A 26,967-nucleotide genomic window follows, 5' to 3' on the forward strand; every position below is an offset into this window, starting at 1 on the left:
GTTTCCAGGGAAGTTGAGGTAGGTGGATTGATTAATGGTGATTGGAACCAATATGTCAAACTAGGTCCCACGCATCGTTATCATGTGGACCCCAACGTGTTTGTATTTTATTGCATGTGCATAGTTAAGCCTGAAAGCATCATCTTTGTTTTTTTTAAATGGACAGCTAAAAGTCAATGGAAAAGCTGTAGGTTTTTTATCCTACACCAGTCATTGATTATACAGGGAAATCGGTGATGTTTACAGTTAAAATATGGCCATTTTCACTCTTATTCAAGTAAACCTTTACAAAAGACTGTACTTTGCTCTTTTATCCTCGTTTGTTTGTCTTGTTTTTTAAGGGATATGCTTATTGGTGAGAATTTCTTTGTCCGAGAATACTTGCAATTATCATAAGTTGGATTACTTGGAAGCTTGAGAGTTGTATAACCTTAACTTCTATTTTTTTAATTATGCAGAGAGTTGAAGATGAATTTCTTGGATTTTTAAAATGATTATCAATAAGTTAATGTGTCACCTTTAATATATATATATATATATGATTTTTATTTTAATATGCTCAACATATTATATACGTAAGTGCAGTGTTTTAAAAATCGGATCGGATCCGGTTGGTTCAATCGGTTCAACCGGGAATCGTTGTCTAGTCCGGTTCAATCTACACCGGTTGAACCGTTACTAGTGAACCGGCCAAAATCGTTGAACCGTTCGAACCAAACCGACTGAAAACCGGAAAATTTTTTGTTTTTTTTAAAACAAATTAAACCAAACGACGTCATTTGTTAAACGAACCAAGTCGAACTCGAGTATTGCTGAGCTCGACTCGAACTTGAAAACTTTAAAAGTAAGTTCAACTCAACTCAAACTCACGAGCTAAAAATTATCAAGTTCAACTCAAACTTGAAATATAATATTGAAATTTGAACTCAAAAAGGTTTGAACTCAAAAAAAATTTAGAAGCTAGATTGAAGCCTAAAATTCGAGCTTGATTGAAGTGAAAAAATAGTTCACTCAATGCTCTCCAAAAGGCTCCATGATTTTGAATGCCAAATTACCTCAATTATTTATAGAAGTTAGTTGTGATGCTCTTCTATGTTTATTAGAAATGTGGAATTGTTTTGTTTTCATATTTTTACTCTTTAGACTTTTGGGATGCTCTTCTATGTTTCTTAGCCATGTGAGATTGTTTTTTTTAAAATTAAATCAAACAAATATCATTTTGTTATGATTTTTTTAACCCCAAATTTATTTTTTAATTATAGTTATATAATTATATTTATTATTTAATATGTTTTACCTTAAATATTATGTTGTAGTTAATTTGAATCATTTTGTTTCACTTGATTTTATGATTTTTAACTTATATATGTTATGACTTGCTTTGAATATGACTTGTGATATAAAAAATTATTTTTTATTAAATATTTTTAGTATTTTATTTAATTTTTAAATAATTATGACGTCGTCCGGTTCTTCCGACCAATCAGACCGATTCAACCGATTGAATCAATGAAATGATAGTATGACCAGTTCGCTAACCGATTCGATTCTGAAAAAATGCGTAAATGCCATAGTAAAAATTATAACAGGTGTCCCGTTTACTTCCTGTTGTCGTTATTTGGTATTTTAAATTTTTTTCTTTGCTAATGATCTTTTCGAGATTAAGCATAGTCAGCTTTTTCATCTTCAATCTATTTTCCTTTTCTTTTATAAGTGGGTAAATTTAAATTTTATTCCTCGACTTTTGTCTTACTCTTATTTTAGTCATTAGAATTTAAAAACTTAATTTAATTACTTAATTTTTACATTACATTCATCACTCGACTATTAAATAACAAACGATGTGATGATATGACAGATAGTGTGATGACACACGAAAATAACATAATTTTGGACCCCTGTAAAAAGTTAAAGTTTAAAATGGGGTCGTTTTAAATTCCTACATAAATATTTATATTTTATTTTTTCCTTATTTATTCTTTTTTCCTTCTCATTTTCTTTCCCTATGTTGAACCTATTCAATATCTGACCACCACGTCGCTCGTCGTTTCGATCATAGTTAGTTATCAACAATCAATCGATCTCAAATTTTTTTATCAAATTCGTATAGTCCTTTGAACATAAATTTGATATTCATTTAATTAAAAATAAAACATGACATAAATATTGAAGATTAAAATTATTATGTCAACAAATCTATTTAATATTATTTAATAATTTTATGATAATATTTATTATTTGATAAATTTATACACACTATACAAATAACATCACTCAAATTTAAACCGCTTAAAAAGATAATATCAACCTTTATTACTAAGACCTCCTTTATGTCCACGTTAACATAACTTTTAAAAGAAAGAATTGTCCGGAAAAAAGAAGCAAGAATTCCTTAAATGATGTCGGTAATTAAAAGGATTATTGTTTTTCTTAGAGGTCTTGAATTCGAGTAATTACGTCTATAGAATGTATATCGTCAGTAATTAAAGAATATTATAAACAAATATTATCTTATAATCACCTCAAATTATATAAACAAATTAAAAAATATATATTAAAAGTAAATCTTGAAATTAGTAGACAATGATTATTGAGATCAAACAAAGAAAAAAGAGTAGAATATCCATGATATATCATTAAGTCTAGAATATGTCTATAATATCCATATGATATATCATCAAGAAAACATGCAAATAACACCGACAATAATTGTTCAATACTCATGCAAAGATCCCCACATGCAATCTATAAAGGATTTTTTATAGAAAAAAAATCAACCATATAATAAAAAAGAAAAGAAAAAAAAATAATTGGCTCGTATCCAACGCCTTAGCCACTCAACAAGCTTCATTAATAAGAGTCACGAACATATATTTTACAGACACAATTATTTGATCCTAAATTTTTAATAACACCATCTTACCACTAAAACCACTCATTCATATAATATTGGATCTTTGATATCATCTCTACAAAACTTTTAGATTAAGTCGGCTAATATTTTGTAGTGATTTGTAATAAATAAAATATTAATTCAGTTTATCAAATCACAACTCATAAGATTTACATTACTTTTAGTTCATAAGCAATTTAATTGAGTAGTTGTACCACAGCCACACATACTCTCGACGATAAAACCAAATATATCAATTCATTTATTCGGATTTTGACCAAGCAAGGCTTCTCTGTTGATTGAACGGATGGAGCTGTTGTCTGAATTCCTTTATTCAAGTTTGGATAATTTGGACTCAAATAACAATAATTTTTTAATTCAAGTAATATATAAGAGGTCATTAAATTATATTAAACTAATTTTTAATCAATCAACTTTTAAATATAATAAAATAATAATTATAAAATTGCCATTAAAGTTTATCAAATTCTTGCAAATGAACTATTTAAAAAACGAGTTAATTGCATCACATGTTCTCAAATTATAATCTGCAATCTAAATTAGTCTCTAAATTTTTAAATTTCGAATTTCATCCTCAAACTATGACTATCATTCTAAATTAGTCCATAAACTTTTGAACATTTTGATTCAATCCCCAAACTATGAACTTCATTCTAAATTAGCGCCCAAACTTTTTGAACATTTGAATTTGATCCCAAACTATGCATATATACTAATCACATCCCTTGTTAATAAAATTGTTAAGTCAATGTATATTATTATATGTTTTAAAAAAAAAATAAAAATCTAGGTTAAACTACGGTTGAAATTAATCACATATATGTATGAATTTGGGGATGAAATTGGAATATTTAAAAGTTTGGGGGACCAATTTAAAATGAGGATCATAATTTGGGGTAAAATTAGAATGTTCAAAAGTTTAAAGACTAATTTAGATTGATGAGTAATAGTTTTACGATGAAATTGGAATATTAAAATACTTAAAGGACCAATTTAAAATAAGGGTCATAATTTTTTTATTTTTGACAGCAGGGTCATATAAATTAGGATTAGATAATTGATGCACTTTAGCTTAGTTTAAGCTCTTCTGTTTCCAAAAAAAGTTTTTTGATAAACAAATATTTTAAGAATAATTTAATATCTCTCTTCCCATAAAAAGAGTATAGGTTTGATTAGGCTCTTTTATGATTTTCTTTATTTATAGCTATTAAAAACATATTATTGGAGAATAAAGAACAAAAAGCATCATCTTTAGCAGGAGGATATGAAAAAATTAAACAAAAAGTGTAATTAGTGGAAACATTCATATCCCATCATCCACCACTAAATGAAACAATGGGAATCACGTTTGCATTATTAGCATCATATTCTCATTTAGTTTTCCAAATAACAATAGCCTACTAAAACAGTTGTATATTAACCCAAATTTTAATTAGTAATAAAATTAGTTTTATTATAATTTTAGTAGCTGAAATTTATTTAATGGTTATGTTTATTTTAATAGCGGAGGGTGATTAAAGGGGTAATAAACGTTTAGAATCTTTCTAAATTATATTGACATTGTAGACATATTCGTAAACGCAACTGTTTGAATCTATAACATTACTATATAATTATTAATTGATATTTTAATATAAAATGTTTATTACATACATATTAATCGATAGGTTCTAAATGACACAATGTTTGACACATAAAGGCAATATTTCATCAAATCCCGCTATTTACTGGTTGGGATAATTATCATGTAAGATTTTCATATTTGCTTCTTTTATAGTTTGATCTTTATACTTTCAATTATTATTTTTCTATTTTCATTTTAATATCAAATTGAACTTTTTTTTAACTAATTGATCTCAATCGAACATAATTTTTTTCTAATAATTTAAATTAATATTTAAATTATTCAAAGAATTTTCTGATCATTATACACAAAAAAAGATTACTTGTTTGGTCTGGGGATTTCATATATGCTTCCTCCTTAATCGTCTTCTTCATTGCCTTTTCTCTTGTCAATGCTTAGAAGCTTCTTGGTAGGGTAAAGTTTTACTCATCATTGTTTCACAAGGGAGGGAGATTTAGCTTCGGCTTTTTATTATTATTATTATTACTATTTGCTTGCTATGTGTGTGATTTATAATTATTCATTTAAAAGATTATATAAAAATATATATAATTATAATAATGTTTATTTTATAATTATTTTCGTAACATCTCATCGGTCAAATGATTTTGTTTTCCCAAATCCTATGCAAAGTGAAGTTATTGATGCACCACAAACTTGAATAAGACGGATGGCCTAAGGCCCATGAATGGAGACAGTGAACAAATCAAAATAATGTTTAATATTTTTTATTTTATATTATCGAAATTCTTTACCATCACGTGGTGCCTCTCCACTGTAGCTTCTAGACCATGGAAACCTTCTGAGATGCCTGGTTTCTGACTTGATGCTCCTACGAATTTAAGAACAACACTACCTGATAGACCACTTTCGGCAACTCCAGGTAGGCCTGGAGCACCAAGTGCTCGATCTTCATCTGTTGAACCAGGTGTCATTGGTAGACCAAGACGGCAGTCATGCTCTCCTTCAAGAGGGCGTCTCCCAAAGGATAATATTCATTTAAGTGACAGCTCTGTACCTGCAGTAAGTCGTGGATATTCCAAAGTTGGTGAAAATGGAGTCCTGTTGTTATTGGAACTAAAATGGTTGAAAGGGTGATAAACATGCGGAAATTGGCACCACCCAAGCCAGATGATAAACATTCTCCTCATGGAAGCTCGTCTGCGAAATCTCCATCGCCAGATAGTTAGGCTTATAAACGAACCGAACGCACACGAACAAAGATATGTTCATGACGAACATAAACGAACACGAACATAAACGAACAAATTTTTTTTTGTTCATGTTTGTTCATTAAGAAATATAAATTGTTCATGTCTGTTCATTTAAATGATAAACGAACGAACATAATAAATGAACATAAACGAACAACACAAACGCAAAAACAAACTTATTCGAACACAACAAATGAATGTGAAAAAAGTAAACAATAAGAATAAACAACTTAAAATTCATTAATGTAACCTGCAACTTTAGAGTTAATTTATTCGAATACGACAAAAACATACATAAATCATAAATAAGCTATATGAACATAATAAAGTCTTAAAGTTAATTTGTTCAACAAAACAATCTTCTTGAAATCCAAACAACCTCAATAATCTTCGTAACATATTCAACTTGTCATCTGTTCAAACATAAATGAACGAACATAAATGAACAAAAATAAACGAACATATAATCGAACGTTCACGAACGTTCACGAACGTAAATGAATGAACGAGCCATTTGTTCGTATTCGTTCATTTAATTAAACGAACGCAAAATCTTGTTCATGTTCGGCATTAAATAAATAAAAGAACATAAACAAACTTCCCGCCTCACGGTTCATGAACGGTTCACTGAACGTTTAGTTCATTTACAGTCCTACATATGGTTCAGCCTTTGGAATAACACTTTCAAAGAAATCATTGGATATGGCTATACCTATACGGCATATGGTAAGCGTATCTCCTAAAATTTTCTGTGTTATTATCTTTTTTTTTTTTCAAGTTAGGATCCATTAAATGAGAGTAAAACAGTCTGAATATGTTGTTGTCAAGGTATCCCAAAACGTCATATTTAGAGGTGGATGCCATGCTTACTCCTCTGTTTACGTTTGTAAAAATTTTTGGGTTCCATAGGCCAATACGATAGAAGAGACGAAATTAATTCGTTTTTTGATTTGAATATTATTTTGAACAGGATATAAGGCGAAGCATTCCTGGTAGTTTACGGCCATTGATGGCGAATATTCCTGCATCATCTACGTACAGTGTAAGATCTGGTCATTCACGAAGCAGAACTATTAGCGTCTCAGATTCCCCTCTTGCTGCAAGTAGTAATGGTAGTTCAGAGTTCAGCATCAATAACAACGGCAACTGTTTAGACGGGAGTGAAGTAGAAGATATCGGCTGAGAGAGTTGGCGGATCCCCTACTAGTGATCATGCCAGATGATAGAACCATGAGATATGGCCATACATTCAAGATTCAACATTTGGTGGATTTCGAGGAGGAACCATGTGTGGAAATTATTATTCATGTAAAGGTAATTAGATTTGTTTACTGTTGTGGAATACTGATACACCACCTTTTGTATTTGTTTGGTAAGCATCTTTCTTCTCCAAATACTACACGGTCAGTTGTTGATATGTCGAGTTCAGCTTATCTACCTACTTCATTTCCCCCCACAATGGAATGAATTTTTTTTGACACAAGACCGAAGCCCATGAAAATTGCAAATCCCGACCAATCTCTCTCTCTGTCGAAAGAAATTATGAAAAAGATACAAAAAAAAAAAGTCACAAAAACCAGTTGCTAAACCCTAATATGACTCGAACAACTAATTTAAAATTTGCCCCAAAAAAAATAGATCACTAAATCTAGTTCTTTTTCACATTTCTATAAAACCTAAGTGTCAATTTCATAACTTCAATTTCTATTTTTCTAATTACCCCAAACGTCATATTTTTAATTAAAAAAAAAGAAGTTGTTCAAAAGAAATTCATATTGGATCTTAACCTTCTCCATTCCCTTAGCAACCCCTTCCTCGGGCTCTATCTCCCCCGGCGGAGGCAAAATCGGGCCGTCCGATCCGCCAAAATCGTAGACCAAACCCTACCCCATTTGTGTAGGGATTCAATGCAAACACTTCATCAGTCGAGTCCTTGGCATGATCCGACTGGTCGGCGAAATAGTTGAATTGCTGAGAAGGGTCGTACCAATGGTTTCTTCTTGATGTGGAGCCGAGTCGAAAGAGTTCAAGGAGTCGTCGCCGAGATGAGTTAAAGAGTCAGCGAACGTTGACATTTTTCTTCTAAGCAAGGTCTAGTACGGACAGGACACATGATCAATGCAAACAGTGAATGTAAGTTGAAATTGGGAAGTCACCGTCTCAATTGGAAGACTAAAATGAACAGACGACAACTCTTATGAACTGCTATTTGGGCCATTCTTTTGATCCATTTGTTTTGCTTTGATGGAGCTGATTTTTTGTCCATTACTGTCTATCCTTGTAAGTTTGTAACTGAAAAAGGTACACCTTCCATATTTTATTAGATATAAATGATTATATTGTTGGGTAAATTATACGTTTAATACTTAAATTATTTTTTTTATTTTTTTAGTATCTGACTTTATTTTCTTTCAAAATCATATCTAATGTTTAGTTTAAGTTTTAGTTTGATACCCGCCGTTAAAAATTTAATAGTGTTATTGACGTGTCATCATAAGGTAATGTCATACTATCATTGAAAAAAATTAAAGAATGCCACATCAGTAGTTTTGTTGATTTTTTAACAGTATGATATAAAATGAAACCTAAATTAAATGTTAAGTATGATTTTAAAAAAAAATAAAATTTGAGGTATAATTTCTATATAACTGTTGTAAAAGTTAAAACTATAATGTAATATAATAGTAAAATTGTACCCTAGCTTCTCAAATTAACAAGGCAAAATTAGTGAAAATGGTTAATTGAGAAAAGTTTTTTCTCGATGTTTTAATTTAGAGATTTTTAAATAATGTAGGAGAAAATTATCTACCGTTAGGAAGCGTTTCAGGGGAAAGTCATCGCCTCCTTCCAACGACTTATCTAAAATTAAAAAATGAAGTCGTTATCTGTATTTGACAACTTACAGGGAGTCGTTGCCTCCTGCGGATGACTTCCCTTGGTCCAGAGCAGTCAACATTGTGGTAGGGTGCAAGCAGACATGTAGGGGCAGGTTGCATGTAAACAGGACAAGTCCAATGAATTTTAATATAAATAATAATTTTATAGCCTATACTTGTACATAGTGTGTAAACAACATTTCTTTCCCGTATTCGTAGATCAAGCAGTGTAACAAGGCATCCATCGTTTCAACGAATCAAAGCAAAAGTCTAATTCTTTCAAGGTTTTCTTTCTTTATTATTCTGTACAGTAACATTTCCTTCATTGATTTCCATTTTTTTCTTTTTTTTGAATGAATCAATAAATAAAATATATTTTATATTTCTAAAAAGGGTTTCTTAGAAATCAAGGCTTTAGGTTTTCATTCGAAATAAATAACAAGAAAATAGTACAGGTTATATTACCTGGGTTATTCGAATGCAAGTAGAGTCTTGTTGACTCCATTCATTCTCTACTCGGTTTCCATCGTTAAGGAAAAAAGGTAAGATTAAGCTTAGTAAAATTTTCAAAATAAAATTAAGTCTAGAGATTAGGAAGAGAGGAGTAGTCAGGTTAGGTATGAAAATCTTAGGCAAAAGCTTGAGAGAAAAAAACAAAGTGAAGAGAGGGGGGAGATTATTCGGTCTTACCTTAAATGTAAGGGCTTCATCGTTTGAAGCATATCGTTCGAGAACAAAGAAGGAATGCGAGGGGTGGCCATCGGCGTGTGGTGGCCTAGCGTCGGCCATGGGTCCTTTTGGAGTGGGATGTGCCGTGGATGGCAGCGATGGAGGCTCTGTTTTAGACGGTGTGTTATCGTGGGGAAGAAGAGAGAAGAATGGGACTGAGCGGCTGTGTGGGTGTTTTGTATGCATGAGTTTAGGTTTCATATTAAATTTTTTGGGTAAATTAAGTTATAGTCCCCCAAACTTGAGAACCCTTTTGTAAATTAATCATCTGAGGGTTTAGTTTTCGAATTTAATTTATTTGTTTGTCATGATTTCGTATTTTTTGGGTAAATTAGGTTATAGTCCCCCAAACTTGATGTCCTCCTCAAACATATTGTCATGGGCTAAGGCTGATATGATACATGTATTGGGCCGACCCTCCATGTAAAGGCATCACAGACAAACGTGCAAGCTGATCACGGGCAGGCTCTTGTTAAGGCTGATTTCAGCTATATAAGGGGTTGAAGTGTAGGTGAAAGAATATGTTGGAGGGAAAAATATTAGGAGGAACATATGTGAAAAAATAATGTTTGAGTTAGAAAAAAAGTAATATTGAGTGAAATTAAGGTGAAATTTTTTGTTAAGGAGCAGCCATTAGAGATGAATTAGCATAATTTTGAAGATTTATCGTTTTATGCAAGTATATATTTTTTTCAATTTATATTTTACTTCATGTTAAATAATAGGATAAACTACACGTTTAGTACTTATACTATTACTTTTATTCCATTTTGGTACTCAAACTTTATTTTTTTTATAATCAATACCTAACGTTTAGTTTAGAGTTTTTTTTTATACCCACCGTTAAAAACTTTTGTTCAACCAAATACCATATGTGGCACTTGGAAAATAACTAGCCATCACTCTAAAAAATTAGTCATTTTAAATCCTTGCATGTAATAACAATAACTTTACAAAACAATTTGTATGATCTTTCAAAGGCATGACAAGTATGTTTCAAAGAAAGTATAATCCAAAGTTTGATTCTATAAACTAAGTATATCACTATAAATCTGTAGTAATGGAGTCATAATTGAAAGGGAATGGATAAGGTAAGCAAACAAGCAATCCCAATATCAAAACTAAAACTCCAAGAGCAACATACTTGTTATCAGGATCAGTGATTTCCTCCGACAGTGGTGCAATGGGCCCTCTTTGCAAGATGAATATGAGAACTACCCAGTAAAACGCCACATCGTTGAACAAAGAAGACAGTCCTAGCAGCGCAATGGAGAGCGATGTTAAGCGAGTTGAAGCCTGTTCAATTACAAACTTGGTTAATCTCTACTCTTGGTTATTCCACAATATGTTAATCTCTACTTTAGGTGGAGTTTAAAGTCTGTTTGGTATGAAAACCTTTTAACTACCATATTTTTTTTCCATATATTTGGATGGTCCTAGATCATATCCCCGAACCCCTGTTTAAAGTCTGTTTTGGTCACTCAACTAATTGCTTTTTTATAACTTATATTTTTGTTTCATTTTAGTCATCCGCAGTTAAAAAATTAACGGCGATGCTGACGTGTCACCATAAGGTAATGTCATGTCATCATTGGAAAAAACTAAAAAAAATATTACGGCAGCAGTTCTATTTAATTTTTAATGGCGGGTCACCAAAATGGAACAAAAATATAAGTTTAGGTATGATTTTGAAAAAAACTAGTTTGATGACCAAAATGGAACTGTGGGGATAATTGGGTGATTAAATATGTAGTTTACCCTAATTTTTAAGTTGCTTAGACTTCTATTCTTCTTGATATAATTGTCTGATTCTCATGTCTTGGGCATATTGAAGCCTTTCCAAACACAAAAAACTTTCATATTTGAATATACCTGCAGCAGATTATATATACCCATATCCAACATTCATACCCAAACTTGAGTAACATTAAGTCTAATTCATTTGTTTTAACTAGAAATGAAGTACCTTTCTTCCCCATATGGAAAAGGAGATTCGGCCCCCGTCTAGCTCCCCTGCAGGGATGCTGTTGATAGCATTAATGAGAAGTCCAGCCCATGCCCAAAGTACAAGTGGGTTAACTGATATAGGAGTGCCTTCCTTCAGTACATCACCTAGAAGCAGCTTTGCTTTAAAAGGAGAGGAAGCTCACCATCAGAATACATCAAATCATTAACTGATTGCTGAAAAGTATATAATGCTTGAGCTAAGGAAGAAAATGACTGCAAATGCACCACAAGTTAAGGCTTTACAGTGGAACATCAAAAGATCAATCACCATTCTGACATATATATTCCTATGTTATTTGATTCGGATATGAGTGTCAGATATGGGTATCCTCAACTGTTTACAAGTTTCTTTCATAAAATTGGAATCGAATCTGTGTCAGGCACAGGTATCCAACATGAGTACTTTAAGAAAATTGAAGAGTCGGAGCAATATAAGTCCTTACCTACACCACCGGCAAGAAATGATTCATGAAACACAGAAGCATCAACAACAACTCCAATACCATCACTAGGAGGCAAGATGAAACCTAGAAGGAATAGAACAAAACCCAAAGAAAAGCCAGCCAAAGGTCCAGCTGCAGCAACCTTGAGAAGGTCTTCACGGTTGGGTACAATATTTTTTATCCTTGTTATGGCACCAAAAGAACCTATCTGCCATCAAACAAAGTCCATTAGACGTAGGACATTCATATTCATAAAACATCCACATCCCTTAGTTCAGAAAAAGTAGGGAAAACGGTTGCAATTTATGAATTCATAAATAGATACTGTAGTCATAGGAAGCAAAGTGATACTGGTGTCAGGTAAAAAGGATGTTTGTCATACAAACTCCTTCAAGATCGGCTACTTCTGCTTCACTAAATAAATTAAAGAGGTTAAATGCTTTGGGATCTACATGGTATAGAAAAATTGGAAATGTCACGCGGAGTGTTCACTGATTCTTCATTTTTCTTTAAGCATCTTCATCCAACACTCTGTGCAACATATATTTGGATATGGACACGGATATATGGCCCTCTACGGATTCTCAAAGTATATGGAAAAAATTGTGAAAAAAAAGGACATACTCATGAAACAGATACCCTTATCTGACACTCACACCATTTGAGTAATGTAGATAAAAATAGAGGTAAAGGTATATAGTACTGTTCTTATCTATGATTTCCACACTAGATTGCAACAAAAATATAGGGTGCCGACTAATAGGAACTCAAAAGAGGAAGAAAAAGAGAAGTAGTTTGTTTTAAAACAAAGGATTAATGAAAAGAACCATATATATCACCTGCCAACTTGGAACAAAGTATGGGACGCCAAGCTTAACTTCTGTGCTCTTTGCTACTAAGATGTGGCCCAATTCATGTACCCCCAGAAGAAGTGCAGTAACAAAGGCACCAGGTAGACCATTCGATAACAAGTTGAGATTATCAAATGTTGATCTGGACCATTAACAATACCAAAGGCAGTAATGCAATGAGACAAACTGAATTATCTGATAGAACTTTGTCATAATTCTAAGAAAAGGGAAATAAAGGAAAAAATGGGAATCAATCAACTCAAGTATAACTAGAAACAAGAGAAAATAATAACGATAGAATGGAGTCCTCACTGCAAGAGAGGACGAGAGAGAAGAATCTTAGTCAAGAAATCTAGGACAGATATGCCAAAAAAAATTAAACTTGCAGTGACAAGTCTAATGTACTATTCATCATCTTGAAATACTCAAACAGAATGATCAATCAAATAGGTATTTATGAGCTTGCTACAAGTTTAAAACATTATAATCGCAAGGGAAAACAGCTTAAATAGTAGCAGTTTTCTCTTGCTTATGCTTTGGTTATGATTCAAAGAGCACACCACTGTTAATGTGTAAGATTTCATAGAGAAAAATTGATAGAAAAGCATACAATAAGTTGGACTGCAGTGCAGGCACATTCCGAAGAAGTAGCGTAAACAAGGTAACCAGACCAAAAGCCCCAGCTGCTAACCATTCAGGGACAGCTGCAAAAGGGATACTTTAGTCTTACAGAATTATTTTGACATATGACATGAGACGGTGTTAAACTTTTGATAAGATAATAGCATAGCGAATTACCAGTTGTCTCTGGTTGCAAAGTCGTTTTTGGAACAACAACCGCAACTGGTTTATCATCTTCTGGATTGATAAGAAGGAAAGCCTTATATTCATCACCAAATTTGTTCTGTATATTGATTTAGAAGAAATTAAATACAGAATCAGCCATTAGCCTCCAGGATTGTACAATGGAAGAAGCAGAGTTAACATACCTGCATCCTAGTTGATATCTTTTCATAACTTCTAGCAGCCTGTCCTCGCAAATTTCCTTTGAATAATACTCCACCCTATCAAATATTACAGTAAACAAGAACATAAATGAGAAAAATAAATAAAATTGCTATTTTTTAACGTTACCTTATTCTCAAAGATAATTCAACACCTATCAGAAGAGAAGTTCAACCTATAACAATGTTTTTAAATGTTAGTATCTCCATGAAAATGTTGTGAATTTAAGTTGCGGAAGATAACTACTTGAGGCAACTTTACTTGATGTCAGCCCCTTCAGATTCTTCAGATGCATGTTTGAAAGGGGAAAAAAAGGAAGGATCAAGGAAGCCTAGAACTATCCAAATAGCTAACACACCTCATACGGTTCCTGGCTCGTCACAAAGAAAGTATCAAATGCAAATACTTGATCCTTAAGAATGTCAATGGTCTCCTTTGGAATCCTCATTGATTCATCCAGTTGCTGTGGCTGTTCAGGAAACAAGGGAAGATGTAAAAGAAGCGGGAAGAGATATTTCATGTCCAGCCTAGTGAGCAATACAGCATCATGATCACCTTCACACCTGGCAGAGGCGATCCACTAGTAACTTCGTTAGCATCAACCTCCTGTATCAAACAAACTCCTGATGTAATAAAGGCCAAACAAGCTATGAATTGATGTCTTGCATAGTGCAAAAAATTGAAGGTGAATGTGGTAGTGATGTACTAAAATACTTCAGATTGTAGGTACTGCAGGAGCCAGAAATGATGCTTAGGTTCAGAGGTGAGTTTCGGATGGATATGTATCTGGCAAGGGTATGCTCAAAATTTCTAAGTTTTTCCAGATATTTGAAGGTTCTTACTCCTATACCAATATTCAAATACAACATAATGCTAGTTATAGCTATAGCTAAATTACTGTCTAGCTTTCAGTTGGATGAAAAGATATTCGTCGAAATAGATAAAATGAGATTAAAAATCAGCCAAAGTTAAGATTTTAAGGCGATGTACATGAAATCTATCTAAGTGGCCTTTAAAAAGCACACTAGAATGATATTCCATTGAGACAGACCTGACAAGTTTGGACATGATGGATCATACAGGCATGAGCAGGACACAACACGAAAAATGTAACATGAACACAACATGAATAGCAGAATGTGTCAAATTATATGTAACAATATGGATTATTAACTATCAAATTTTGTCTAAATATATAATTTCTTAAACACAACTATAAGACATGAAATATACAAGCACACGTAGAATACCATCTCTAGTTCAGAACCAAGTAATGTAGGGACTTGCCTATTGCCCTATTCTGTCACTATACAAATACTAACACTGAATAGAAATTTAATACCTGGACAGCACCTTGAGCTGGAGTTTCTGCATCATTATTGCTTATTTGATTGACATTTATGGGCGGCAAATCAATCTGGGAATCGTTTTCCTCTGCAGAATCAGTAGTTGCCGGCTTTTCTCCACTTTCATGCTTATCTTCCTCCTACAGACGTACAACATATTATATCAAAGATCGTTTTCCTTTTCATCCAAAAATAAACCATATTGAGCTTACTGCTGGATTCAAAATTGCAAAAATATCACATGTTGACTTCATTTAAAAAGTAGAAATATGATTTGCCGAGGATAGCTCATACCTTCAAGGTTAGATTTACCAGTGAATAATGCAATAATTCCAAAAATTTATCAACACAGAAAACAAAAAAGATTTTTTTTAATGGAACTAATTTTAGTGACAAACTAATTACCTCGTCATTATTATTATCCGGTTGAGTTTCTGTGTGCGTGACTCTACAAAAAATCTCTCTTCTCCTGCAAAATCTATAAGGGAAAAAAAGAATTAATTCAGTAATTTTTCTTCTTTAGTAGAAATATTTAAAAATGAAATTATAAGAAAAAGAGCAACCTGTAGATGCGGGGAAACTTCAAATTCCTCAAACGACACCGTTGCAAGTTGGCAAAGCTCGAAGAAGACAACAATGGCTGAAGCCGAAGATCACAACAAGTGCTACATTGAGATAAGACACCAGAGTTGAGGCGAAAACTTGCTGCTAAATTCATTTTTCTTTTCTTTTTTTAATTATATCCAAATTCCTCAGTGAGAGTTTAATTCAATTCCATTGCCAAAAATCAAAGCATTTTAGGGAAAGAGAGTTTGGGTTTTTATTTCTTCCGAGTCTTATCCCTTTTTCCGTTTCTTGTAAGGAGTAACCGCGAGATGAAGATATTTATGGGAACCTATGAACCAATTGTCTTCAGACACCTGTATTATCAACTTACGTGGATTGTTCTCAGTCGTGTTCTACTTGACGAGAATCTCAATCTTGAGTGGATGCTTAGATATTTCAAACAATATCTTAATATTTTATTTTTTAAAAAATATATCTTTTTAATAATTTCACGTATGTTTTATATATTGATTTTTTTAATGTTAGAATGAAGTAAATATTATAATTCTAAAAATAAGAATATTTCTATAACATTAGTATCGGTTATTCTTTAGTTATGCAAGTGATATTAAGGTACAATTTTAGTGTTCAAAAACATATTTAACTCTTTTATTTATTACTATTATTTTTCATTTTCTCACCCCAAGCATAGGTTCCAACAGATTAAACAGTTATTTTATTTTTTTATTTAAATATTAATTACAAGTCTATCTATATGGACAAAATAAAAACACCTAAATCATTTGAAACAATTATTTTCGCATCCACAAGTTAACATCATCGAGCATTAAAAGTTATTTTTTCTTGTTTTTACAATATTCAATCTAAAATAATTGATTAATAAATTGAATACCGATAATTATAAAAAAAATACTTTTTTCTTGCATTGATTTACCAAAAGTTCATATGGGTATCACCTCATGATACTGAAACACTACCCTTAAACATATACTCTTTGTATCATGCATACCCACCACTTTCTCCCTCACAGAGTTTCCTTTTGTAACGATCCAAAATTTAAGTTGCGCTGCAACAAAATATATTTTTAGTGACATTAAGAATAATTATTAAAATTATTAAATGTAGTCACTAGAATTTATAATAAATGGTTTCTAGAATTATCACTAGTCGTCACAAAAATATTATTTTTTTCACGATTATTTATATTTTTTATTACGACACATCTTGACACACAAAAAATGTGACAAGTATTTTTATAAAAAATGTATATTTAAATTAAATAATAAAAAATCAATATATATATATATATATATTTAGTCTATTACCTCACCCCTACTTAAGGTACTACTGGCGTGGTAGTTATTATTATCAATATAATTTTCAGCTTTTGCGTGTTATAATTAGTGATTGGTTTGTATAATTAAATATCCATAGCATTTCAGGTACCTCAATATTCCAACCAAGATTGCTATGTGTTGAAATTAACACTCATCAAGAAGGTTGGGCCTTCTAAGGCTGCACTTCTTGCCAAGCTTGTAATTAGGCCCTTTTAATATGGTCTTCTTGTCATGTTTGTTTATGACAATGGAGGTATTGTATCTTACTTAAGATCGATATCACAACTAGGGCTGTGAGTGATCGAACTCTTAGGAATTTTAAGAATATTAGGTTTCAGAAATAGAGAGAATTGAGAACAAATAATTCATTCATTCAAACGTGTTTTTGCATACAAGCATTTTCAGGATATATAGACCTTCCAGTACAGAGAAGTTATTTTTTTACAAAACTAACTCGTCCTTTCCTCCTAATACATTGCTAGGTTGTGATGAGCTATGGTGACTCAGTCGGTTTGGGCTTCTCCAGGTCCATCTCTCTTTCTTCAGTTGTTGGGCTGAGTGTGTAATCCAATCTCTTCAATGCTTATATCATAAACTCATCAGTCTTCATTATAAGAACGACGCTGTTTGGCTGCTCAATTTCTATTCCTTCTCTTCATTTGGTTCAATTCGAATCCTTTAACATCTTTTCATTTCAATCCCTAAATTCCCAATTGCTCGTTTGTCTTCTTCACCCAATGCTCTGACAATCGTGTCTGATGACGATATGTGATTTGATCACTTTTGATTTGTGCTTCCATTGCCTCCGAAAGTTGAGAATTATTTACTTTATGATTTTATTATTATTATTATTATCATTATCATTATTATTTTTTGCATTCAAAATGGAAGGGTAGCGGCCAAGGCAGACCGAGCTTTTGAAAATTTCCGGTTCTATAATCTGTATAGCCAAATAAGTCGATTTTCATTTCAATGGTTTCGAGCTACCTTTTTTAACATCGGCTTGGAAATCATTAATCTGGGGAAAAGAATCAAGTACTACCTAGTCAAATCTAAATTGGTGAAGTGCTAAACATGAACGTGATAATAATACACGAAAATCATACACAAATACAGGTCAATCCTCAAAACATATTAAAGCCTACATCAAAATCCAAATATTCTACAGACTCACCGTGATTGAGCTAAATGGGTGGAAATTTTGGAACTCTGGCATCACCAAAACCAACTGTCGCGGCCGTCGATAGCCTTCATATTAGTTGGCACTAAGGGCATTCGTTTGAACTCACCCACAAACTTGTTAACACATTCGGTTCTTCTTTCACTGTGACCTCCTATGCTGCTAATGCCAGTTGAACCCATCTCAAATATTTTCCCTACCATTGGACCACATGAATTCAATTTAACATATATCCATGGAGCTGTAATCAAACACAAACATGCAGAGCTTTTGCTAAAATCAGTTGAATTCATTTCTACATGTACGGCTCAGCTTATAAACGAGCAACTACAGTGCAGCATTTATACAAACAGGCAATACAGGCATGTCCGTATAGACTCTTGTGATTACTACTTAATTGCTGCCGCTTTCTATTTTTTAAAGGTTCTTTTTAATGTATATGCCACCAATCATTTTATCATGAGCATTGTAAAAGGGAAAGAAAAATACGGTATAGATGAAGACTCGTTTGAATATTACCTTTAACCCATATGGGAGGAGTACTAGTTGCATTTGCAACTAGAAATGACATCGCGATATCTTCGCAATTCCTGGTGAATTCAGCATTGGAGTTAGTATAATAATAATTAATAAACATTTAAGATGCAAAACATTTTAAAAGTCTGCAATAGTAGTAAATGAAAAAGGACCTGTTCTTGGTTATGTATTCTTTAATTGATGCTGGCATCTCATCAGTGTAAAGTTTGAGATACTTCTTGTGGAAGAAGGCAATCTTTGAGAGTACCATGCTGTATGAACCAGTCCACCAAACGGACCACCATCCGCCATATTTGTATTTACCATTTCCTTTCTGCATCAAGATGAACAAATCAAGAAGGTTCTTCTATTGTGTAATTTGGATATGATCCTCTAATTTCTTACAACAGAAAAAGGGTTTAACAAGTGTCAGAATTCAACTCATTAGTCGATACATGGACAAAGCTATAAGCTAAACTTCTCAATGTATACGGGAACTTTCATCAATCAAAGCAGAACCGAAGAAATGGAAACTTCAAGATCTAAGACATTAAGCCATTTCGATGAATCAATAGCATGAGTTTTAGACTTGTAGTCAAGGCTTATAGTTACATGTTTAAGTTGCAAGAAATTCTAACGAAGAACATTGACAACAATAATGAGGCTTAGAGCCATATATTGTCATATAGGCATATCTCGACAAGTCAGTAGCTCTGTGACCATAAAACTTAACAAAAGAAACCGATAAGAAGAGGCTACAGGAAGACTAAAATCAAAATCTACGAAACTGCAAGACAGAAGCATAGCGTACCTTTCGATCCACCCAATGCATACGAGGAACATATCCCACCATTGTATCTGGGGCACTTTGCCAAACAGTGAAAGCAAACTCCACGGAAGAGCAAGGGAATATAATATCATCATCAATCGAGAAAACCGCATCCGTCCTCAAATCCTTAATTTCTTTAAATCTGTTGTTCAAGCTATCTTCTTTATTGATATCAAATACCAACTCAACTTGTTGATCCTTTCTAGAGTTCAACCGCACAACATGATTAAGATATCTCTTAAGCGAATCGGATGGAGGATCCGGCTCGCTCCATACAATATGTATTGAATCGAGCTTTGGACAAGAAACGTAGTGGGAAATCGACTTCTTCAAGAGATCATATCTTTTCCATGTATTCATTACAATCGAGTATCTTCCCCTGTATAGAAAAGATTATACAATCCAGTAGTGAACATCATCACTTTATTATCAAATTTGGGAAATTTGTCAGTAAATGCCTTCAACAGATTTCGATTGTCAACTGTAATATCAATCAACTTTTGACATTTTCTTTAATAACAATTTAAGCTCAAAAAGGTTTTGTTTGAGTTCAATATACATTAGGGGATAAAAATCTTTTAAAAGATCAACTTTCCTAAACCAGAATCTTCATTAAAGATCTAACAGAATAAACACTAAAAATTAACTTAAATTTTAAGTTTAAATAATCAATCATTTCTCAACAATTTCAGCTGAAACAGGTTAAGTCTTAGATCCTAACTGTTGTTATAGTTTATGAAATATTTAAATTTCCATAAATAAAAACACTTTAAAGAACTTTATAACCTGAGGGGGCTTTTCATAATTTTTTTTAAAATGTTATTCTATAGTAATAGCGAAACGCACCTTGGAGAATAAGAGCGGTCAACGTCACCGGTCCATCCCATCAACGAAGAAGAACCGGTGCGGTTTCGGTTGGCGACGGCGAGTATAGTTAACGCGAGACAACCTAAGATAAGGAACATGATCTTGGCCGATCCAAGGGTCCCGATCGCAACTTGACGCCACTTGAAAACCGATCGACGGCTAATCGGTAAACTTCCCCTCATCGCCTTCTACCTCTGAAATTCCTCAATATCTTCCTTAATTTTTCCTTACAAGAAGACTGAGTCTGTCCCAACTCAAGGGGTGTGAGTCTGAATGGAGCCCGAATCACGAAACTGAAAACCTCATCCGGTTATTATTATGTTACAAAGTATCTTATTTGGTTCCGGTGCGATGAGATCAAGGGATGATTCTCGCCGGAGCGGGAGAACCGGAGGAAGGAGGCAGGGAAGGGGGGAGAATAATAGGGTGTAGTGATGTGCAGGAGGTTAAGGAAATGGAGTCCAAAAGATGGATACAAGGATAACACGTGGTAGGATATTATTGGTTGAAACTGAGATGTTGATGTGCTCTTACGTTTTCCCGTCCATTCCACTGTATGTAGTTCGTTTCTTTTTAAGATTTATCATGTCCTGATAGAAGAAAAGATACGTTGACGTGAAAGAAAGGTCATGACAACCGTTAGATTTAAATCTGTTGGTTATTTGCCGCTAGTTCTAGAGAAAGTCTCACGTGGATGGTTAAGGAAATATGTTATAGATTTTGTTATTATTTTTTGAATAAAATCGATAAAAAATTACCTAAAATTTTATTATTTTTATTGATTTGTTATTATTTGGAGTTTTATCGATTTTGTTAACATATTTTAAGTAAATTTTAAGTAATATTTTAAGTAAATTTTTACCGGTTTTATTAAAAAAATAATAACAAAACCGTTAGTACATTTCCTTAGTTGTATATTAAGACTGTCGCACGGTAGAATTTTCCTTAGTTATGATGCGAGTAGGAAACCTAAAGATTAATTTTTGACTGCTTTAATCTAAAATTTATATTACTTATTTTAAAATGTATAAAATTGATGATAATTTTGTTTACAAATCATAATGTTATATTACAATGAGTTTTAACTTAAAATATTATTAGTTTTTTTAATTACACAATTAGTAATAATTTTAAATACAATCTAGAATGTTACATGACTTTCTTGACGATAATTTATTAGGTTGTAATTTTCATGATTATGTAATTTTTATGATTTATTGTATAGAATGTAATATTTTCAATTGCAACATAAAATGTTACACAATTTACACTAAAACATAACACACTTGATAAGCTCTTTAATTTCAAAATTATATCGTTTTGAACACTAATCGATCTAGTTCTTTAATTTCAAAATTATATCGTTTTGAACACTAATCTTTAAGGGTATATCATTTTGTCATTGAACTTTTAAACATTTCACTTTTTTGAGATTGTTCTTTTTGGTTGCCGTCAGTAGTCAGTTATCACCCCTCACTTATTGTTTTTCACAGTAGAATCGGTACCAAAATATTTGTATTTCACTCATCTTTATTCTCTTATGATTAGTTTTTTACAAAACTCACTCAAAATCGATATAATTAAATAAAAAATCTATTATTTTTAGATGTTTAGAGGCTTCTTAGATTTACGAGATTTGAAGTGTTTGTTTAAAAATACGAACGATGACTTGATGAGAAACAATATTTCGAGAAGACAAACAACAAACCTCACAAGTCACAATTAGCCTTATCAGATAGTCATTGAAAGAAATTGCATTATTAATACGTAAAATTTTTAAATGAATTTTTGTGGGTTTTGTAAAATACCAATCCTATGAGTAAGAAAGAGGAGTGAAATGAGCAATGGTGGAATTTGGCGATATAATTTGGGGTGTCCAACTTAAAACTTTAAAAAATTTAGAGGTTCAAATTAAAATATTCAAAAAAAATTAAGGTACAATTTATTTATTTATTTTCAAAAAAATATTGGGGTATAACTCAATTTTTTAAAATTTTGAGAAGCTAATGAATTTTTTTAAAATTATGGGAGGGTTTAATTAAGAATATTAAAAAAAATTAAGTTTTATATGAATTTCTAAAAAATTTGTGGGGGGGGCAAATTAAAATTTTAAAAAAGTTTAAAGTACTAAACTGTAATTTTTAATTTTTTTAGGGGCCATGTTCCGTCCCCGAAAATGAGAACATTTTGATATCCATCTTGCCCGAAAGAGGATAATCGGTTGTCTTTGACGGTAAAAAAATGCAATATCAAACAAAATAAACGGCTTAAAAGTTGAATGGTGATTGATACACCCTTAAAATTTAGTATCGAAAACGATGCTGTTTTGGTATGATTCACCACATCAACAACCACTAGGCGTGTTAACCATCAGACTAAAAACAGTTTGTAATAATTTGTTTAATAGTGTAGCGAGCTAATTAAGTCTATTGACGAACTTCAAAATTAATCAGATCGTGATTAGACTTATAAAGCCCTCTAATTTCAAAATCAAGACACGTGCTATGATTTACATTGTCCTTCGTTTTTATCGAGTTTACATTGTACTCGGTTTTTAGGGATGGGATTACAGAGAATTGTTTTGGTAAAACTATTTTGTTAATACATGTATTATACGTAAATTATAAATTTAATAAGTATATTTTAATTTGACAAATTTTCAGAACTATATTTTTTTAAAATTTTAAATTTTAACATTAAATAAAAATAATACAGATATAATATAATTAAATTATATAATTGCATAATGCCAAAATTAGAGTCCAAAGTTTATCAAAATGATCATTTTACCTATTATTCTATTTTTGAGCATTTTAGCCTCCAACATTTCATTTTAAGACAAAAAAACCCCTAATACTTGACAGAATAATCACTTTATCTCTTATTCTTTTTTATGACATTTTGGCCCTCAGCGTTTCATTTTATGTTAAAAAACTCTTATTTCATAGCGTTAATCGTGTGTTAACTAATGATTTTTATCTATAGAGAGAGCTTTTTGTCCCACAGTGAAACGTTGAAGGTTAAAATGATTATTTTAGTAAACGTTGGGGGCTACTTTTACCGTTATACCTTATATAATTTAGAATTATCAAATTCTAGAACAAGAATAGAATCTATAGCTAACGTAGAATATAAGGGTTAATGATATAATTTAATTTTATAAATTTAAAGCTCATTGCTTAGATAAAGATTGAAATTCTAAAATCTAAAAAGTATAAAAATTAAAAATGGTCAAATTAAAGTATAAGGAATAAATTTACGACATATGTGTAATATAAGTAGTAATTATAAAATCTGACCAACTGTTGTCACATCCTTGCAACTACAATGTCTAAATGAAGAAAATAATAGTTGGAAATTAATTTACGTCTAGAAACTATCATTACAAAACCTAGTTTTTTTTTCAATGGATATTTTATTTTTCAAGAACGATGTCTGGAAATCTATGCAATGAGCAGTGATGTAGGCTTGAATTCTAATAATAAAACAAACGAAATAATCAAACATCAAATTAACTCAAGGATATTCTATAACCCAATGCATGTTTGAATAGTCAACATAAATACTGTAATATAATTTAAATGCCAACGTTGAATGTCACTTGATATATTACATAAGTTTATAGATGTTCATAAGTTATCCAAAATCATTATTTTTTTCTCTCGACGTCAAATCGTCATAAATAAAATAATAAAGTATCAATATGGTCAAAAAAGATAACCGCCACTGACGATTGAAAAATAAAATAATAATGACGCAATAATTTCCGAGCTTGTCAAGTTATATAAACTCATCCAATCAAACAAGAACAAAGCATCAAAGTAAGCATAAAAACAGTAGCCTGTTTTCGTATCAATTCGTTCATAAAATAAATCCTGAGAAAACTAGAAAATGGAAAATGGAGGTGAGAGATTCAACTGGGGTAAATCTTTGCCAGTTCCAAGCATCCAGGAGATTGTGAAGAGTGATTTACACTCGGTTCCCGAGAGATATGTTCATGAAAATATGGATAGGCCAGTCATTTCTGAGAATTTGGCTGATTCACTTGAAATTCCTTTCATAGATTTCTCTTCTCTAGCCAAAGGTGATGAAGATGAAATCAAGAAGCTGCACCTTGCTTGCAAGGACTGGGGCTTTTTCCAGGTAAACCCCATCTCCCAACATATATTTTTGGGCAAACAATATATCTAAGTATCCATTTGTTCTCGTTGTTCCGTTTTGATTTTTTTTCCAAAATCGTATATAATGTTACATTTGAGCAGTTGATTACACCTCTTCTCGAATTCAGTTCAAGTTTGATTGCACCTGTAATTGTTTTTAACAGTTGATAAATCATGGGGTGAAAGAGGAGCTCCTGGAGAAGATGAAAGCAGCTGCGTCAGCTTTCTATGAACTTCCACTTGACGAGAAAAACAAGTACGCAAAATCAGAAAATGAAATCCAAGGATATGGCCAAAACTTTGTAGTATCTGAGAATCAAAAGCTTGATTGGTCCGACATGATTTATTTAATCACTGTTCCATCCGAAAACAGGAAATACAAGTTCTGGCCCCTCACTTTACCAGGTTTCAAGTACGAATATTCTTGCTTTACCACTATTTAATTACTATATATATATAATTTTAGGATATATGATATATCATGTATTTGTATTATTTATGATCTTTAATTTTATACTGAAGTATTATTTCTCTCATCCATAAAGATAGTCAAACCAAACAACGTTATATATCCCCTCTTATGTGATCTCTTTCATGTTAATTTCGTTTAGATTATTTTTCTACTCACAAATTCCTAAAACGTGCATTCGATATGAATCCGATATTCTTATGTGATATTGATTTTCGTAGAATTGTGTTTGTTCGCAGGGAAACATTGGAAGAATACTCGAGAGAAATGCAAAAGGTAGCAGAGGAAATCCAAGCAAACTTTTCAGTTTTGATGGGGTTAGAAAGGGATGGGTTGAAAAGATTACAAGGGGAGCTTAAACAAGGCATAAGAATGAATTATTACCCAATTTGTGCGAGGCCTGACATTGTTCTTGGGATTAGCCCTCACTCTGATGGCACAAGTTTCACTTTGTTGTTGCAAGATGATCAAGTTACTGGCCTCCAAATCAAGCACAAAGATGCATGGATCCCTGTTAAACCTGTCCCAAATTCGCTTGTCGTCAACGTTGGCGACGCCACTGAGGTAACCTATATCAGTTGCAGCTAAATTTAATTTCTTTTAGGTGCCCTTATGCTTAGTGACGGATACAAGGATCAAGAGAGGATTCTAATTCAAGGGGATATGATATAACTAACAATAGAAAATGGGAGGGACAAAATCAAAATAAATCAAAATTTGAAGGTTTATATTGGTATTTATCTCTATATACTTTTTAATGATAAAAAATTAGGACACTATATATAGCTTCGTCCCAGAGTGGATCCATATTAGGGTAATCACATGCCCATTGAAATCTGAATTTTCTTCAATTAGTTGATACATTAATCATGTCACCCTGAAATTTTGTTTATGTTTATCCCATTCAAAAATTTTATGTTATAAACATATGTTTATCCACCCTAAAAATATTTATGAATCTGCCACTGTTTATGCTAATTTTTTAGTTTATTGTTTTCTCAGATTCAAAGCAATGGAATGTACAAAAGCATTGAACATAGAGGCGTGACAAATGAGAAGAAACCAAGAATATCAATTGCAACATTCATGTTTCCAGATGATGAACAAGAAATTGGTCCACTTGAGACAATGATAGATGACCAAAATCATCCCAAACTGTATAGAAATATCAAGTATGTTGATTTTGTTAGGGAAAAATTTTCCAGGAAAATGCAAGGAAAATCTCACACTGAATTTGTCAAGCTATACAAGTAGTAAACACTACCTTGTGTTTCTCCTTATTTAACTACGAAATAAATAAAGCAATTAGGTCTGTTAAATAATATTCGTGTTTCAAATAATAATCTTTATATTTATCATTACATTTTTTCCTATTTCTCCTTAAATCAAGAGTAGATGATCAATCTTGGATGGATCGCCTTAAAATAATTCTAAGCTATAACTGCTTTGAATTCCATTGCATGCAAATAGAATGAAACTTTTACATGTAAATTGGTTATAACGTTGGAGTGGTATCTACCCTTATGGTGCGTTTGGTTCACATAATGTAAGATTACCAGTGGAAATGTAAGATTACCATGGAATAAGATTACTGGAATGTTGTATTTTGTATTTTGTTGACTTAGCAGGAATGTAAGATTACCGTGTTTGGTTAAAAGAATAAAAGATTATTGGAATGTATATTTGACCAAATTGTCCTTATTATATATTTGTTTTTTTAACAAGTTGTAAAATATTTATATATTTTCTTTAAAAAAATTAAATTCATAAAATTTATATAATTTTTTTTACAAAATTGAAAATATAAAAAGGTTTAATGAAAGGGTAAAATTTTATTTTAATCCCTGAACTTCATATAAAATTTTAATTATATATTTTTTTATAAATCTAAAATAGTTTAAGGATAAATTTGTAATTTAACCTTCGTAGAATTTTTATTATTCAATGACAAAATAATGATATTTTTGAAAGAAAAAAAATTAAGGGCATTTTAGTCCAAAACGCCGATAATCCAACAATACCTAAGGAAAGTG

At 31.9% G+C, this 26,967-nt stretch overlaps 3 protein-coding genes and 1 pseudogene across 5 annotated transcripts; 2 read left to right on the top strand and 2 right to left on the bottom strand.

Annotated features, from left to right (window-relative positions):
* Positions 1-5,222: 5,222 nt before the first annotated feature.
* Positions 5,223-6,935, top strand: LOC120205357 (annotated as a pseudogene).
* A 3,430-nt stretch (positions 6,936-10,365) lies between these two features.
* Positions 10,366-15,831, bottom strand: LOC120205364 (probable zinc metalloprotease EGY2, chloroplastic). Of its 3 annotated transcripts, none has more exons than XM_039205258.1 (12): positions 15,573-15,831; positions 15,415-15,478; positions 15,006-15,149; positions 14,219-14,269; positions 14,022-14,132; positions 13,648-13,722; positions 13,457-13,562; positions 13,269-13,362; positions 12,647-12,800; positions 11,808-12,015; positions 11,324-11,484; positions 10,366-10,653 (listed from the first exon to the last, which is right to left on the bottom strand). In XM_039205258.1, exons 1-12 carry the CDS (start codon positions 15,725-15,727, stop codon positions 10,402-10,404), a joined length of 1,575 nt encoding a protein of 524 aa, XP_039061189.1. In that variant the 5' UTR covers positions 15,728-15,831; the 3' UTR covers positions 10,366-10,401. The 3 variants fall into 3 exon arrangements, with proteins under 3 accessions (XP_039061189.1, XP_039061188.1, XP_039061190.1); XM_039205257.1 differs by having other exon boundaries at positions 15,415-15,487; XM_039205259.1 differs by lacking the exon at positions 15,573-15,831 and adding an exon at positions 14,383-14,449.
* Positions 15,832-17,982: 2,151 nt separating this feature from the next.
* Positions 17,983-20,763, bottom strand: LOC120205365 (glycosyltransferase family 64 protein C4-like). The gene is made up of 5 exons (XM_039205260.1): positions 20,285-20,763; positions 19,421-19,817; positions 18,783-18,943; positions 18,613-18,683; positions 17,983-18,289 (listed from the first exon to the last, which is right to left on the bottom strand). The coding sequence occupies exons 1-5, from the start codon at positions 20,485-20,487 to the stop codon at positions 18,129-18,131; spliced, it is 993 nt and encodes a 330-aa protein (XP_039061191.1). The 5' UTR covers positions 20,488-20,763; the 3' UTR covers positions 17,983-18,128.
* Positions 20,764-24,196: 3,433 nt separating this feature from the next.
* On the top strand, positions 24,197-26,188 carry LOC120205358 (protein SRG1-like). Its single transcript, XM_039205249.1, has 4 exons — positions 24,197-24,448; positions 24,630-24,877; positions 25,174-25,498; positions 25,937-26,188. Exons 1-4 carry the CDS (start codon positions 24,197-24,199, stop codon positions 26,186-26,188), a joined length of 1,077 nt encoding a protein of 358 aa, XP_039061180.1.
* The last annotated feature ends 779 nt before the right edge of the window (positions 26,189-26,967 follow it).

The sequence above is a fragment of the Hibiscus syriacus genome, unplaced genomic scaffold, assembly GCF_006381635.1.
Source record: "Hibiscus syriacus cultivar Baekdansim isolate YM2019G1 unplaced genomic scaffold, ASM638163v2 tig00012374_pilon, whole genome shotgun sequence".
Taxonomy (NCBI): domain Eukaryota; kingdom Viridiplantae; phylum Streptophyta; class Magnoliopsida; order Malvales; family Malvaceae; genus Hibiscus; species Hibiscus syriacus.